This window comes from Mastacembelus armatus, chromosome 3 (assembly GCF_900324485.2).
Source record: "Mastacembelus armatus chromosome 3, fMasArm1.2, whole genome shotgun sequence".
Classification (NCBI taxonomy): Eukaryota; Metazoa; Chordata; class Actinopteri; order Synbranchiformes; family Mastacembelidae; genus Mastacembelus; species Mastacembelus armatus.
Window position 1 is genome coordinate 11,897,372 of NC_046635.1, and position 12,711 is coordinate 11,910,082.

The 12,711-nt window shown below is 39.0% G+C and overlaps 1 protein-coding gene across 7 annotated transcripts in view; it reads right to left on the minus strand.

Annotated features, from left to right (window-relative positions):
- tcf12 (transcription factor 12) overlaps window positions 1-12,711 on the minus strand; it is a 75,051-nt gene that overhangs the window by 25,479 nt on the left and 36,861 nt on the right. For 6 of the 7 annotated variants that reach the window (XM_026319741.1, XM_026319740.1, XM_026319739.1 and 3 more), the window contains 2 exons: window positions 11,678-11,810; window positions 10,947-10,999 (listed from right to left, as the gene is read on the minus strand). In XM_026319741.1, the coding sequence (XP_026175526.1) occupies window positions 10,947-10,999; window positions 11,678-11,810 (186 nt within the window). Of the gene's footprint in view, window positions 1-1,645; window positions 1,868-10,946; window positions 11,000-11,677; window positions 11,811-12,711 lie in introns of those variants that run through there. The other variant, XM_026319743.2, reaches the window with a different exon arrangement.

Sequence of the window (12,711 nt, forward strand, 5' to 3'; positions counted from 1 at the left end):
CAAAAATAACAACAGCAGGTCCCACCTAAAAGAACACATGTTGTCTCTTTTGTGTTTTCACTATTTTTGGATCTAATTTTATGACATTCCACTTGTGGAGGGGAATTTTCTGTGAAGCCAAACAAGGAAAAAAAGGGTCTAACAGTCACTGCAGGGCTTTCGCTTCAGTTTTTCTTTTTCACTAATAGGCAACGGAAGAAAGATCAGTGAGTTGTTCCATCTGTATTGGTTCTGTGCCACCAGTTTACAAGCCAATGGCCCACTGTGAATTCTCCCAGTGCTCCAGATGGTGAGACTGCTATGCAACTCTGCATTATAGCAAATTAATGTGGATCAAGTTGATGCAAAGAATAAGCACCATCTTTCTTCTTCCTTGCAAGGAAAACAGAAAAAAATGTGCTGGTTATTTAACAAGTGCTTTTGATCATAAAGTTTGCCCACTCTGTCCACATGCTATCAATTTTCTCCCCATCACCAACTGTAACACAAGCCTGTTAATACTTAATATGAAAAAGATCAAAGTCATCTTTCGTGCAGTGGGAACAAAGGAAATGCTGTAATGGGTTATAAGGGAAGTTAAAACACAAGCTTAAGTAAAATGATCTTATCAATACAAGATCATAAAATGGCTTACCCCTATTTTCCTTCAAATGCATATTTTAAGAGCAAAAATAGCATAGGCAATGACAAGCGGAAATATCCTTGTGTCAATTGCTTATGACAGGATCAGTACTTCAGGATTACTTAAATGCACTACAAAGCTCATTTAGCCACTGTTAGATAATGTCGCTGAACAGATTCACAAGCCCACTGGATTGTTTTCTACAATAACTTTAAAAACAAATAACATGAGAAATAATCTTTTAAAAAATTTCAACACAAACAAAACTCACATCTGTAATGTGCAGCACACATACACATCGATGTAATGTAATGTATTCATGTATTTAAGTACTTGAAAACTTTTTCGTAGTAACAAAAATCAAAAAGGCCATTACAGAGAAGTTTAGAAAACACATTAGGGTCCCTGTGGCGACAAGAATGCCAAAGTGATTAAAAACAGATGGAATAACAGCAACACTGGTGCTTGGAGCGCAATCTGCAAACAGGAAAGTCTAACCTCAACAGGCAGCCTCTTTCCCTTAATCATTCCCAGACTCCCACTTGTTATTATTTCAACCCAGTCTCAGAGTTGAAGAAACCAGCCAGTAAAAATAAATTCAAGGCTGCAAAAAATTGCCACACTATGTCATTCTGCATATAAGAAAAAGTTATGGAAATAACAAAACTTTTTTGAATGTCTTCTTGTTTATTCACAGTTGACGACGTGTTAAATGAAAAAGTAGTCTAGAATAAGTTCTGACACTTGACCTTGCAATATTATAATTGTACTGTCCACAGTTTTAACTGATGTAATGGAAAATCAGAGAGGAGCCTCAAGCACATGTATTCATACACACACACACACACACGCACACACGCACACACAGCAGCACAGTGCTGGTAACTACAATTTTAATACAAAACCAAAATTATACATGCAAGGACAAACAGAGGAACAACAGACCGACAGTCTCTCTCTCACACACACTTCTTCCAGATCTTCTCTATCCAATAAACACACATTCCCAAAGAGACTACTCACCGATTTCCCGTTGTAGTAATACATTAAAGAGTTACTGCCCATTCCAGGGACAGGGTAGGCGCAATACATTATAGCTTTAACAATCTAAGTGATAAGGGTACAATACAGCAGCACACCAGCTTTCTCTCTAGACATACATCCAGCCCGTTCAAAAGGGACTAATAATTCTTTCAGTACTGGCCTCCACACACGACCCACTCAGAGGAAACTTATGCAAAGCAGGAGTGTACCATTCCGAACTGTGGGGAGGGGTGGTTGTCAGAAGGGAGTGGCTCATGTGGTACGTCCCTCTCTTAAGCCTCTAAGTGCTGAGGCAAAGAGGAAAACGACTAGGGGGAGGGGAGGCGACAGGGAGGTGGGTATAGAAAAGATAAAGGGAAAGGGGTGGGCAGAAAACAAATGTGTGAGCAGATTTAGAAAGACCGAAAAAGATGTTTAATTCCAAGCATAAAAAAATGTGGCTTTTCTGCAAGGGAACATACTACATAATTACTACAATGAACTACAATAATTTCATTTTAAGCAGGACTGCATTAGTGTGATTCTTCAAAGGTGGTCAATTGACTGTAAAAATGAGTGCCGTGAGCTTGTTCTCTTCCACACATTTTAATCCCGAGTGTCTAATCTTTTTGTCTTTGTGATGATTAAACAAGTCTACAGCCAGTGTGGCTTTTGTAAGAACATATCCATCTGGCGCAACACTTTACCTGTTCCCACACACAATGCACGCACCAATCTGGAGTCAATAGTGAGAGAAAGTGAAGGCTCAACATGTAAGTAAAAAAAAAAAAGCTCAAAGCCATGTAAGCCATGACAGCAAAGAAAAAGATTGACTATCTGTATTTATAAAATGTGAAATATGAGTTTTGGTGTTGGCGGACTGAGACCTTCAGCTGAGAAGTGCCTGTTAACAGAGTTATAAAGCATGCAACAGCTGCAAAGGGGTTGGCTTGTGACGTCGTAAGAGGAAAATAATGCTTCATTTCCTAAACCCTGGGGGCCTCAGAAAGGGTGGGGGGGGGGTGGGGATAGGTGGGTAAAACATCGACAGCCATTTTACCATGGTTTATTGTCGCTGCAAACCACACCGCTCCCCTTTACCTTTATCATGTGGGGGGGGGGGGGGGGGAAGAAAGGAGAGGATAGATACCATATTCCACCGAGAGCCCGGGCTGTTCAGTCTAACTGGAGCCTTTCATGTCTACCACTCAGAGCTTCCTGGACTAAACACAGGCCTGTAGTCTCATTGAGAACATCACTGTAATAGAAAGATTAAAGCTTCAACTTCCCTAAGAAAACTAGGCCTTTATTATGCTTTTCCTTTTAGTAGCCTACTGTTATTATTTATCCCTCTTTCTTCTCTGGGACTCTTTTAAACTCATCCAAAACACTGGCTCTACATGCTGTTACCGCTTTATATCTGGCGCTGTTTCAAGTTGATGCTTTAAGGAAAATGGCCATGATAAAAGTGTTTGAAGGGGTCTAAAACAAGTCCAGACACACAGAGCAGTGTTGTGAGGAAAATACATGAAAGCTTGGAGAAATAAGCATTAATTTGAGAAATCATGCACACATATCATACCACTGCTGGCTGACTCAGGGCATTGTCAGCCCATTTCTTTTGATACAGGCTCAACAGGAGACACGCATAGCATACCTAGAGATTTTAAGTTTTATTTAATTCAACTTAATCAGTGCAAATGACACACATTACACAGCCTTGAAATTGTAGGAAACAGCAACAGACTGGAAGATGAAGTCTCAGCTCCACCTACCTGTTAACACTACGGTGTTGAAAAACACTGAAAATCCACAGGCTGAGGTCACCGCCAACTAATGCATGGTCTTAGAGATGATGTCATCAGACGGTAAGATTGTTTCCTGTAAGAAGCTCTGGTTCTAATTAGGGAGGGCTCACTCTCATAGTAGGGGTGCACTGGGGATTCAGACCCTCATCCGCAAACTCATGGATGGACAAATTTTACAGAATTAAAATTTCAGTCTTTCTGCACCTGTAATGCAGGAATGCAGTGAACACGATATCCAGACAGACAACTATGTGTGCAGCCTGCACAGACAGTAATTCACCATTTTTGAGAAAATTACAAAAAAAAAAAAAAAAACAAAAAAAAAAACGAAAAACACGAGAAAATTCCATGACCACTCAATAACCAGTACCAGCAACAATTTGCCAAGTTTAACTTCCCTCTCTGCCTACGTCATGTGCAGTTTTGGGAAAGATGGTTTAAATAATTTGTCATGTAAAACTAACATTTATCTTTTAAATGGGTATTTTCAAGGCAGATTAATTATAAATTTTTAAAAAATGAAAACCTGTCATATGCTCTTAAGGCTTTCCAAGACCTGCAGATAAATTGATGCTGAAAAGTGTTCCTGTTTGCATAATAATGTTGACAGTTACCTCTTCCTTTAAATATTAATGCCTACAAGAAACCATTTATAAACACATTACTGAGATACCAATGCTACACTTCTACAGATACATTCCTGTTTCTTGTTTGACTTGTTACTGAACCACTAACCATATTATGATCACAGAAAACAGTTAAAAACTCAACTCTGCTCATTAATCAGTGGTTTATAACTGCTTGAATTCTACATTTATCTGTGGTGAGAAGCTATATATCATTTGACGCGATCAGTAAAGTGTGGTTCTATAAATGTCATTAATTCTTGTTAATCTGTCCTTGTAATTTAAACGCCATTAAAAAAAAAGGTACTAACTTCTAATTAATAAAAGGTTTATAGCCAAATTGAAGATTATGATATAATGAATATATAGCCAAATTTGACTTATACTCCTAAATGTTTACATTTAATGCTTTATTTTCATATTTAACTGAAACCTATATGACAATTTTAAAAGGTATTATCCATCCATCCATCATCTATACTCGCTTATTCCTAATCAGGGTCACAGGGATCTGCTGGAGCCTATCCCAGCTCTCTTTGGGATGAAGGGCTAAAAGGTATTAATAACAGATAAATGAAATCCGTTTTTATACATTTTAGCCATAGGAAGGATTGCACAGATTCAGTGAGTTTGTTTTCCATTCCATCTTTGTCAAAATGTATTGTGAGTACATCTAAGCCTAGTATTGTATATACTGAACCAGACTGTGAGCTGAGAGTATTATTAAACTTCTAGATAAGACATATGCTACATTAAGGTCTTAGAATTTTTTTAATAACATACAGTGTGAGCTGTAAAAATATTGTATAAGTATATATATACTATATTACAATAATATAATAATACTTATTATTTTTAGTAATAGTAGTAGTAGTAGTATTATTGTTATGCAGCAAAGTCTCACCATTCCTGCCTATTAAAAATGTGACTTTGGTGATTAAGCTGCATGCATTTATGTTTTTGACCATGTTTACAGACTTACAAGAAGGCTATACACTAATGAATAATTGGACACAGCAGCCTTCAGACAACAGCTATTAAAAACATGCTCCAATCGTCTAGCAGCTATAAATCTATGCAGAAAAGCTGCTAACTATATCCATTCTCAACGCCAGCAGACATAAAACAAAACATATCACATTTGTTCGACATCTGTCCTAAGCCATGTGCAAAGGAAAACTAAAAACCTCAGAATGTAAATATATTAGCTCACTTTGTTCAAACTCTAATGCCTACATCAGCAGATTTCTATTATTTCCCATTTCTGTATTAATGTAAGAATAAATAAATAAATAAATAAATAAACAAATAGGAGAGCTAGAATGAACGAAAATGCCCAGGCAGATTCAAGAAAATAAAATGGCACAATATCACACTTTTGAAATTCTTATTCTTACATCTAACACTGAAAAGGAAAGTCATCCACTATTACATTGGACTGGTGTGATTTATCCCTCACACATACCATATTACACATAACCTCTGACCTACAACTGAGTCCTGGAGCAAAGAAGCTCAGCTACAACATGAGCTTCATGTGGATCAGTGGTGTACTTTCCAGGTCATAGCCGCCTGGCTTAGATGGTCTCTAAATAACAAACACTCTACCTTAGTGATTGCTGACAGGTTGTCTTCTTTAGCCTGCCAGCAACCTGAAATCAAGGTTTGCATTAGTGTTGTACACTCACGCAAGCCCTACATTAATAATTTACAACAGGCCAGAATGTGAGTAATGACTTTAATCTGTGCATTATTTTCATGCTCTTTGTCCTTTTAACTCGTTCTCCTTGCAGATGAAAGAGGTCAGGCCTCTGGCTTGTTTGTCTGCTCCATTATCTACAGCCTCTAATGTTAATGGTAACTTTCAGCAACCCAAACAAAGATAAACACAAAGCCCACAGTCCCAGAGGTGGCTGCAACTGTTCAGCATCAGTGCTGTCAAACTAAAGGTGTCTATCTAATCAGCCATCTGATGGGGCCATCTCTGGGGAGCTGACTAACTCCGGTCAGGGCAGAACCTAAAACATTGTCCCAGCCTGTTGCACAAGTTTAACAAATTCATCATCTCTCAAGTAACCTACCTGACCACACCTAACAGCCCTGCAACAGAGAGAATACACATCTTAAAATCTGTATTATAACACAAGTTCCTTTCAGTCATGTTTCTACTACAAAACTAACCCACAATAACTGAGTATAGATGTAGATCACACACAGTCACATGCCTGGTCCACATGCACAGAAGTAAATCTCAAATCTTTAACAGCAGCATGAATGTAAAACTTTAATGAATAAAAAAATTATTTGCTATGTCTGCAAAACAGACACCAAATACTGTAAGAGTGATGACGTACACACACACATACACGTCTTATCCACTTTCTTACAAAGCTGAGAGTAACAAAAGGTTCAAATGGTTACAATGTGCAATCTGCATCTTAGTATCTTACACCCTTTTCTCCTTTAAGTCATTCACTAACCGTCCATATCATTGTGGTCTGAATTTCAGATTTGAAACTCAATTACTTAGCTAACTATATTCACATGATTCGAGGACTGAATGTGTTGTACTTTAAAGTTGGACTTTTGTTATACTTTACAGTTATATTAACCAACTTTTCACGAATTATCACTACTGCTGTGGTGGCTGTGATATAAAGTACCACTGGCTTTCAAATGTATTCACAAGAACTACTGTCACATTTTGCAGGCAAAGTGCACAATGGGAAGCCAGTCCATGATGACACCAAGTACAACATTCATTCATCCTTTAGTATCAGTTTGAGCTGGGCAGGTAACATAGACATGGCTGACGATAGCTGACCGACATGAAAGATCCTTAGAGTTGCACAGATGTTGAGTCTCAGTGTGTCTGTCTGCATAAGCTGCCCATGAAAATAATATGTATTTTTTGTTTCCATGTCATAATCAAGCTATTCTGGTACTGATGGGTACTGTTAGGCAAACTATACAATGAGGATCCATCTCATTCTCAGTATTCACATCTGCAACTGATTTGCAGTAATCTGTGTATATTAAGATCAAATTAAGCACAAGTGCAATGGGCTGCAATTGTTAATTTTTGGAACTGAAATGAAACAAAAACTGACACACAATAACACTTTCTATATTCTCAAGAAAATCACTGATCTAAAATATATTTAAGTGAGTGACTGCAGCACTCCAGTGTTTAAACAGTGTCAGCAATCATTCTCCTTGACTAATGACATCCAGATCAGAACACACATTGTGGCTTGGAACGGCTGAGTCTGTGTTTTTGCATTATCAAAATAACAAAAGCCAGAAATATAAAACACACTGCTTTACACCATTTTGCTGGGTGGCCCTAAAATCTAATTTGCTTAGAGACCTACAAAGACCTGAGCTGATCCTAGTTGTTTACATAGGCCTTTACTCACTGATTTTCTATTAACCAAGCGCTATTACTATGTTCCACCCTGCAATGTTTCAAAGGAAGAAACAAAAAGGAGCTGCTCTCTCAGCAACAGGCACATTAGGTTACTGTTGTAGTACCATATAATGATCTCTTGTCTTTGAGCTGTTAGAGCCAGATGGATAGAGAGATAGAGACATAGAGAGAGAGAGAGCGAGAGAGAGAGAGAGAGAGAGAGAGACATAAAAAGGGAAAATATATCTTTTGAATGTCATACACAAGACAGCACTGCGAGGAACATTTCTGGGACTTAAGATTCAGAGCCTAGAGCAGACTTCCTTTCTTACAATGCTCAGAGTACAAATCTCTTGGAAACAAGGGTGTCTGAGTGATCTGTCAAAAGCAAATGTCAATCTTTTTTGTCATCCACACTCAGGGTTCTCGCTAGCAAAAGTCCCTGAGGGCAGCAGACTCTCAGCCCACCACTTTCTTTCTCTCATCCTGCAGCCATACCACCGCCAAAGCCAGGGAGGAAGTGTCACATCAAGCCACTGTGCCTCTGACAAGAGGGTGGGGGTGGCGGTGGGGGGGACACTGCTTGCACAAACAAACTGACACACTTGCACATACACACCATGCCCTTGCAGCTTCCCATAAATATCCTACAAGAAGCAACTTTCCCCCACAAGCTACAAAACCCTCTCCCTCTGTCTTCAGTCCTCCTGTCAGACAGGTGCCCACGCAGCTGCCCATCAGCATCCTTCCGTGTAGCAGCCTGTCTGTCCAATGACAACATGCTTTGTCCTTCGCTCTCAGAACTCAGTTTATACAGTCAAATAATGCAGGAAGCCAATTATAGCAAAAGTGTCTACAGGAGTGTCTGTAACAAAAAAAAAAGGTAAAGCTTTCATGCTTGAGCACTTGATGTTTATCTGTCACACAAGGTGGCAAGGTTTTTTTTATGTTCAACTCTTCCATTTGGCAAAGCTGAAAAACTAAACAATCCTTAAAATAATGGTGGATCATAAGGATTTATTAGGCATATGAAACACACAGTTATAACCACATCTGCATTATCCCATGTCTACAAACACACATCCAGCAGCCCATAGAGGTAAGTATGTGTGTGGCAGAGAGGGGAGGGTGTCTGTATATAAGATGAAAAAGCCCTATAAACATTTAAATGTTTGCAATTGCCAGCTGTCCCGTCTAGATAGCCTTCACATCCTGCTGCACTGCAGTGGCAAAACCTAAATGCACAGAGGATGTGCTCCTGTAAATATTTTCATTTGGCTTCGTCATGTAGTGTACACACACACACGTGCACGCACGCACACACACACACGCGCGCGCGCGCACACACACACACACACACACGCACGCATACACGCATGCACACACGCATCATGCTTGGACTTGCAATTTACATTGCGCATCTGATTTAAAAACTCCTCCATTTATTTTTAGACTAAAGTGCAAGATATTACAAGATGGAGGAAAAAGGGGATTTGAGAATTAAATAAATAAATAAGAAAATTCCCAGAAGTAGACATAATGATAGGAAGTACTGTGTTGATTTTTTTTTTTAAATCAAGCAGCTATTCAGGTCTCTGCTGAGACTCTCGCGCTTGCTTACACAAGCAAAAGCTTTCAGTGGCATCTGCAGCTACATTCATGCTTTACAGGTACACTGCAGGCTCTTCACACATCTGCCTCTGGCAAAGTAGCTCTGACTCCAGGTGCGCCTTCCCCCTGACACTTCTCAACACCACCCTCACTATTTCCAGTGTAGGTGTCAGCAGCTCAAACACAGGCCCTGGCTAATAACCACCACTTAGACATACATCAATAACATTCTGCAACAGTCACTTTTTTCAGGACTACAGGTAGCCTTTTACAATAGTTCATGCCATCATACCTCATCTATGCTTTCTATTACCCAATACCAACATCCTTCCAAAAGCTGAAACACAACCTCCCACTCAAGCCTCTTCCACATATGCATACCACCTATCAAAAAGCTTTATGTTTTTATTTAATTGTTAGCAAGTTATGAGAGACGTATAACGCTTTATTCCACACTGCCATCTTTACTCTTTTAAATAGGATCAAAGACTGACTGGGATAATTCCTCCAAGCTCCAGGTTTTATCTTCTGAGCAGCACTGAGTGACAAGAAGAAGCTGTATTTTATCCTATGCTCTGTCACCATTTTTCCCCATCTAGCATTGTACTGCTTGATTGTACTCTTATGAGTCAGAGAACCGCACCTGCGCCCATGTGTTAAGTACTGACAAATAAAAGCCCAGAGTCCATTTACACAACAAAGAGATGTAACCCGCAAGGCAACCATTCTTTGGCTCCCTCCCTCTGTCTGACAAGACCTCAAATATATCACTTACTTAAGAGGAAAGCAGCGCACGTTCCTGCTGCTCCCAGAGACGGCGTCTCTCCCTCATGCTCTGACAAACTTCTTTTCAAATACAAATCCAGAAACAAAACACATGCCAGCCTTTTATGTTCCCTGGCCTGTTCCATATTTGATTCCAGAGTAACAGCAGTAGAGGTGACGATTATCAAAGCTCTGAAAAGCAAATCCAGTCTCACACTCCCTTACCAAAAAAAGCCCTTTTGAGTAACTAAGGAATGAAAAGGGTGGGATTTTGGTAAACCAGTTGCTTCTTATTAAAATGAAAAAAAAAAAAAATTCTATTCTATTAGTCTTGTACCAGTTCTAGGAATTTAAGGCTAGGCTTAATAAAACCTTTGCCAATCCACCAGGGTTTTAACAATGAACATCTGACTTACTGATTTATGCATATTAATGAACTCCAACACCCCCTGTCTAAGCGAATGCAAGCTGAGCTCCACACTTTCCCTGCATCTTAATGGTTTCTGCTCCACCGGGATCATTACCAATAGAAATTTCAGATATTCTGTGCTATTAATCTCTGTCTGTCCTCCTGTTCGGCTACGTAATGACTAATTAAACATCAAAAGAGCAGAGCTGGGGATTCGCACTGACAGCCTCTCTTTCTCCCAGGAGAGGCTGTGAGGAGGCTAGACTGTGACAGGGCAGCACTGAAAATCAATCACCCCAAGGTACACATGTGCATGCATGCACACACACTCATGCATGTACACTCTCTCTCCCTCAGACACACGTATAAAACAACAAAAAATCTACAGAAAGCTTTACTCTACAGAGACTTCTACATGGTATCAAACAAGCATGTAAACAACAAACATGAAAGGTCAGAACTCTGTTTTTTCCAATTAACAGGTATCACTAGTGACAGTTTTTCAAAGACCAAAAAAAGAGCTGAATTCCCATGTAAGATGTATGGCAGGGATGTCAAGAGTGCTCTTTGTGCGAGAAGGAGGGTGTGCGTAGCAAAGATGTGTGTGTGTGTCTGCTTAGGTAAGCTCACTGTGAAATCTATTTATATGAGAGGTAGATGATCTTCCACTCACAGATGAAGGCAGGCCAGGAGGGACCTTGCGAACCTTTTTTGTTTGTAGAGGATCTGTGGAGAGATGAAAGCACATCTATTCATTCATAGGCAAAAAAGGAAGTGACTGTGAATATGCTGTAAACAAACCTGAACTCTGTTTTTCCACAACACTGATTTACCATCAAATTTTTTTTCAAACTACTATTTGTGAAAAAAAAACTGACTGCCACACACAAAAAAGCCTTAAATGTACATGAAATTTATTGTTTCACAAAAATTGTTTATTTCAACCTATCTTGTTTAATTGCACTTCAACTATATTCATTTTCAACTGTAAGAGCACTGCATCAAAGACAATGTTAAAGCTTAAAACAGATGGTAGCAGGCTTACGGTTGTCTGTATTTCTTTAATATTTCAAATATATTTTATTGGAGTCTTAAGCCCAAATTGGACTGGATTTATTTCTCTAATATATAAGTTACCTGTTCGGTTCAGTGACTGTAATCTTGCCCAAAACACATAGGTGACTTTTCACCTCCTCCCCTATAATAATTGCAGCCAAGATTACCTTACCGTACCTCTCAAATTTGACCTCCTGTTATTAAATTTTATTTAAAGTAATGCCCTTGCATTTAAATGAATGTCTGAGTTTTTCCTTGAGGAGAAAGCATAGAAAAGTGGTTCAAATAAAACTATATTATCATTCTTAGGACATTTTGTGTCAGTAAAATCATTGTAATGGCTCTGACCAATGGGCGAAGGATCCTGTAGAGGACGTCTTCTAGGATTGGCCACAGTGAAGGAATAGAAGGGAGCAGCTGACTTCCCCGTTGTTGTCACTGAACTAGGGCTTGCCAACCCAATGTCCGACCTTAGAGAAGACTAGAGAAAAACGAACACAAAACACAAAAAATCTGAATCAGTGTGCTTACAGTTTCTAGTAGTTTCTAGTAACAATAAAAATATTGTTTTTAGGAAACATGAGGCATATTAGGTGATATGTGACTCTGGTTTATTTCATCAGAGGACAAATTGCTCTCAACACGCCCTCCTATCACCAATATCGATTTGACCCCTACAACCCCAACAAACTAGGTTAAAAGGCCAATTAGGAGCTTGGTCTAATTAGAGTACTTGGCTGCCAAATAGTAGAGTGGGGATGATGTCAGTGAGTACAACTCAGAGGGATGAGGTGTAGTTGGCTTGGAAACTCATCTCATGTGCCTCCTTGGAATCCGCTTTGTAGACTGATTGACACAGTGACCACTAAGCCCTTTCTAGCAGATGTTCAGTGATTTTTGAACACAAGTACTAACAAATTCAAAATCACCTAAATTAAGTGTAAACATTTTTCAAAAATGCAAATTGTTCAATTAAAAAATAAGATTATTTCTCTGACCTAAAATGTAGGTCATCAAATACTGTCAGTAACACTGGATCTCTTCTCTTTTATACATGCTGTCTGGGAAGGAAACTCTAAAGGAGTCATGCAAATTTGGATGTATGAGTGTCTCGGACATTGACACCTCTGAACTTAACCAGCTGACAAGCAACCAGTTGACAAAACACACACTAAAAGGTACAATTAAAAATACTGTATAGCCTTTCCAGTGTCTGTTGTTCTTTAGGCTATCACTATACATTGTTTGTGGTTTATCTGTAGAAACAATTGGATTTGTATTGTCAAATCAACAAAACACCTATTCATCCCAGATCTCTGCAGCTGTCTTAAAAAGTGTTCTTTCTAACATGTTTTTATCAGTAATTACTAACTGAAACCATG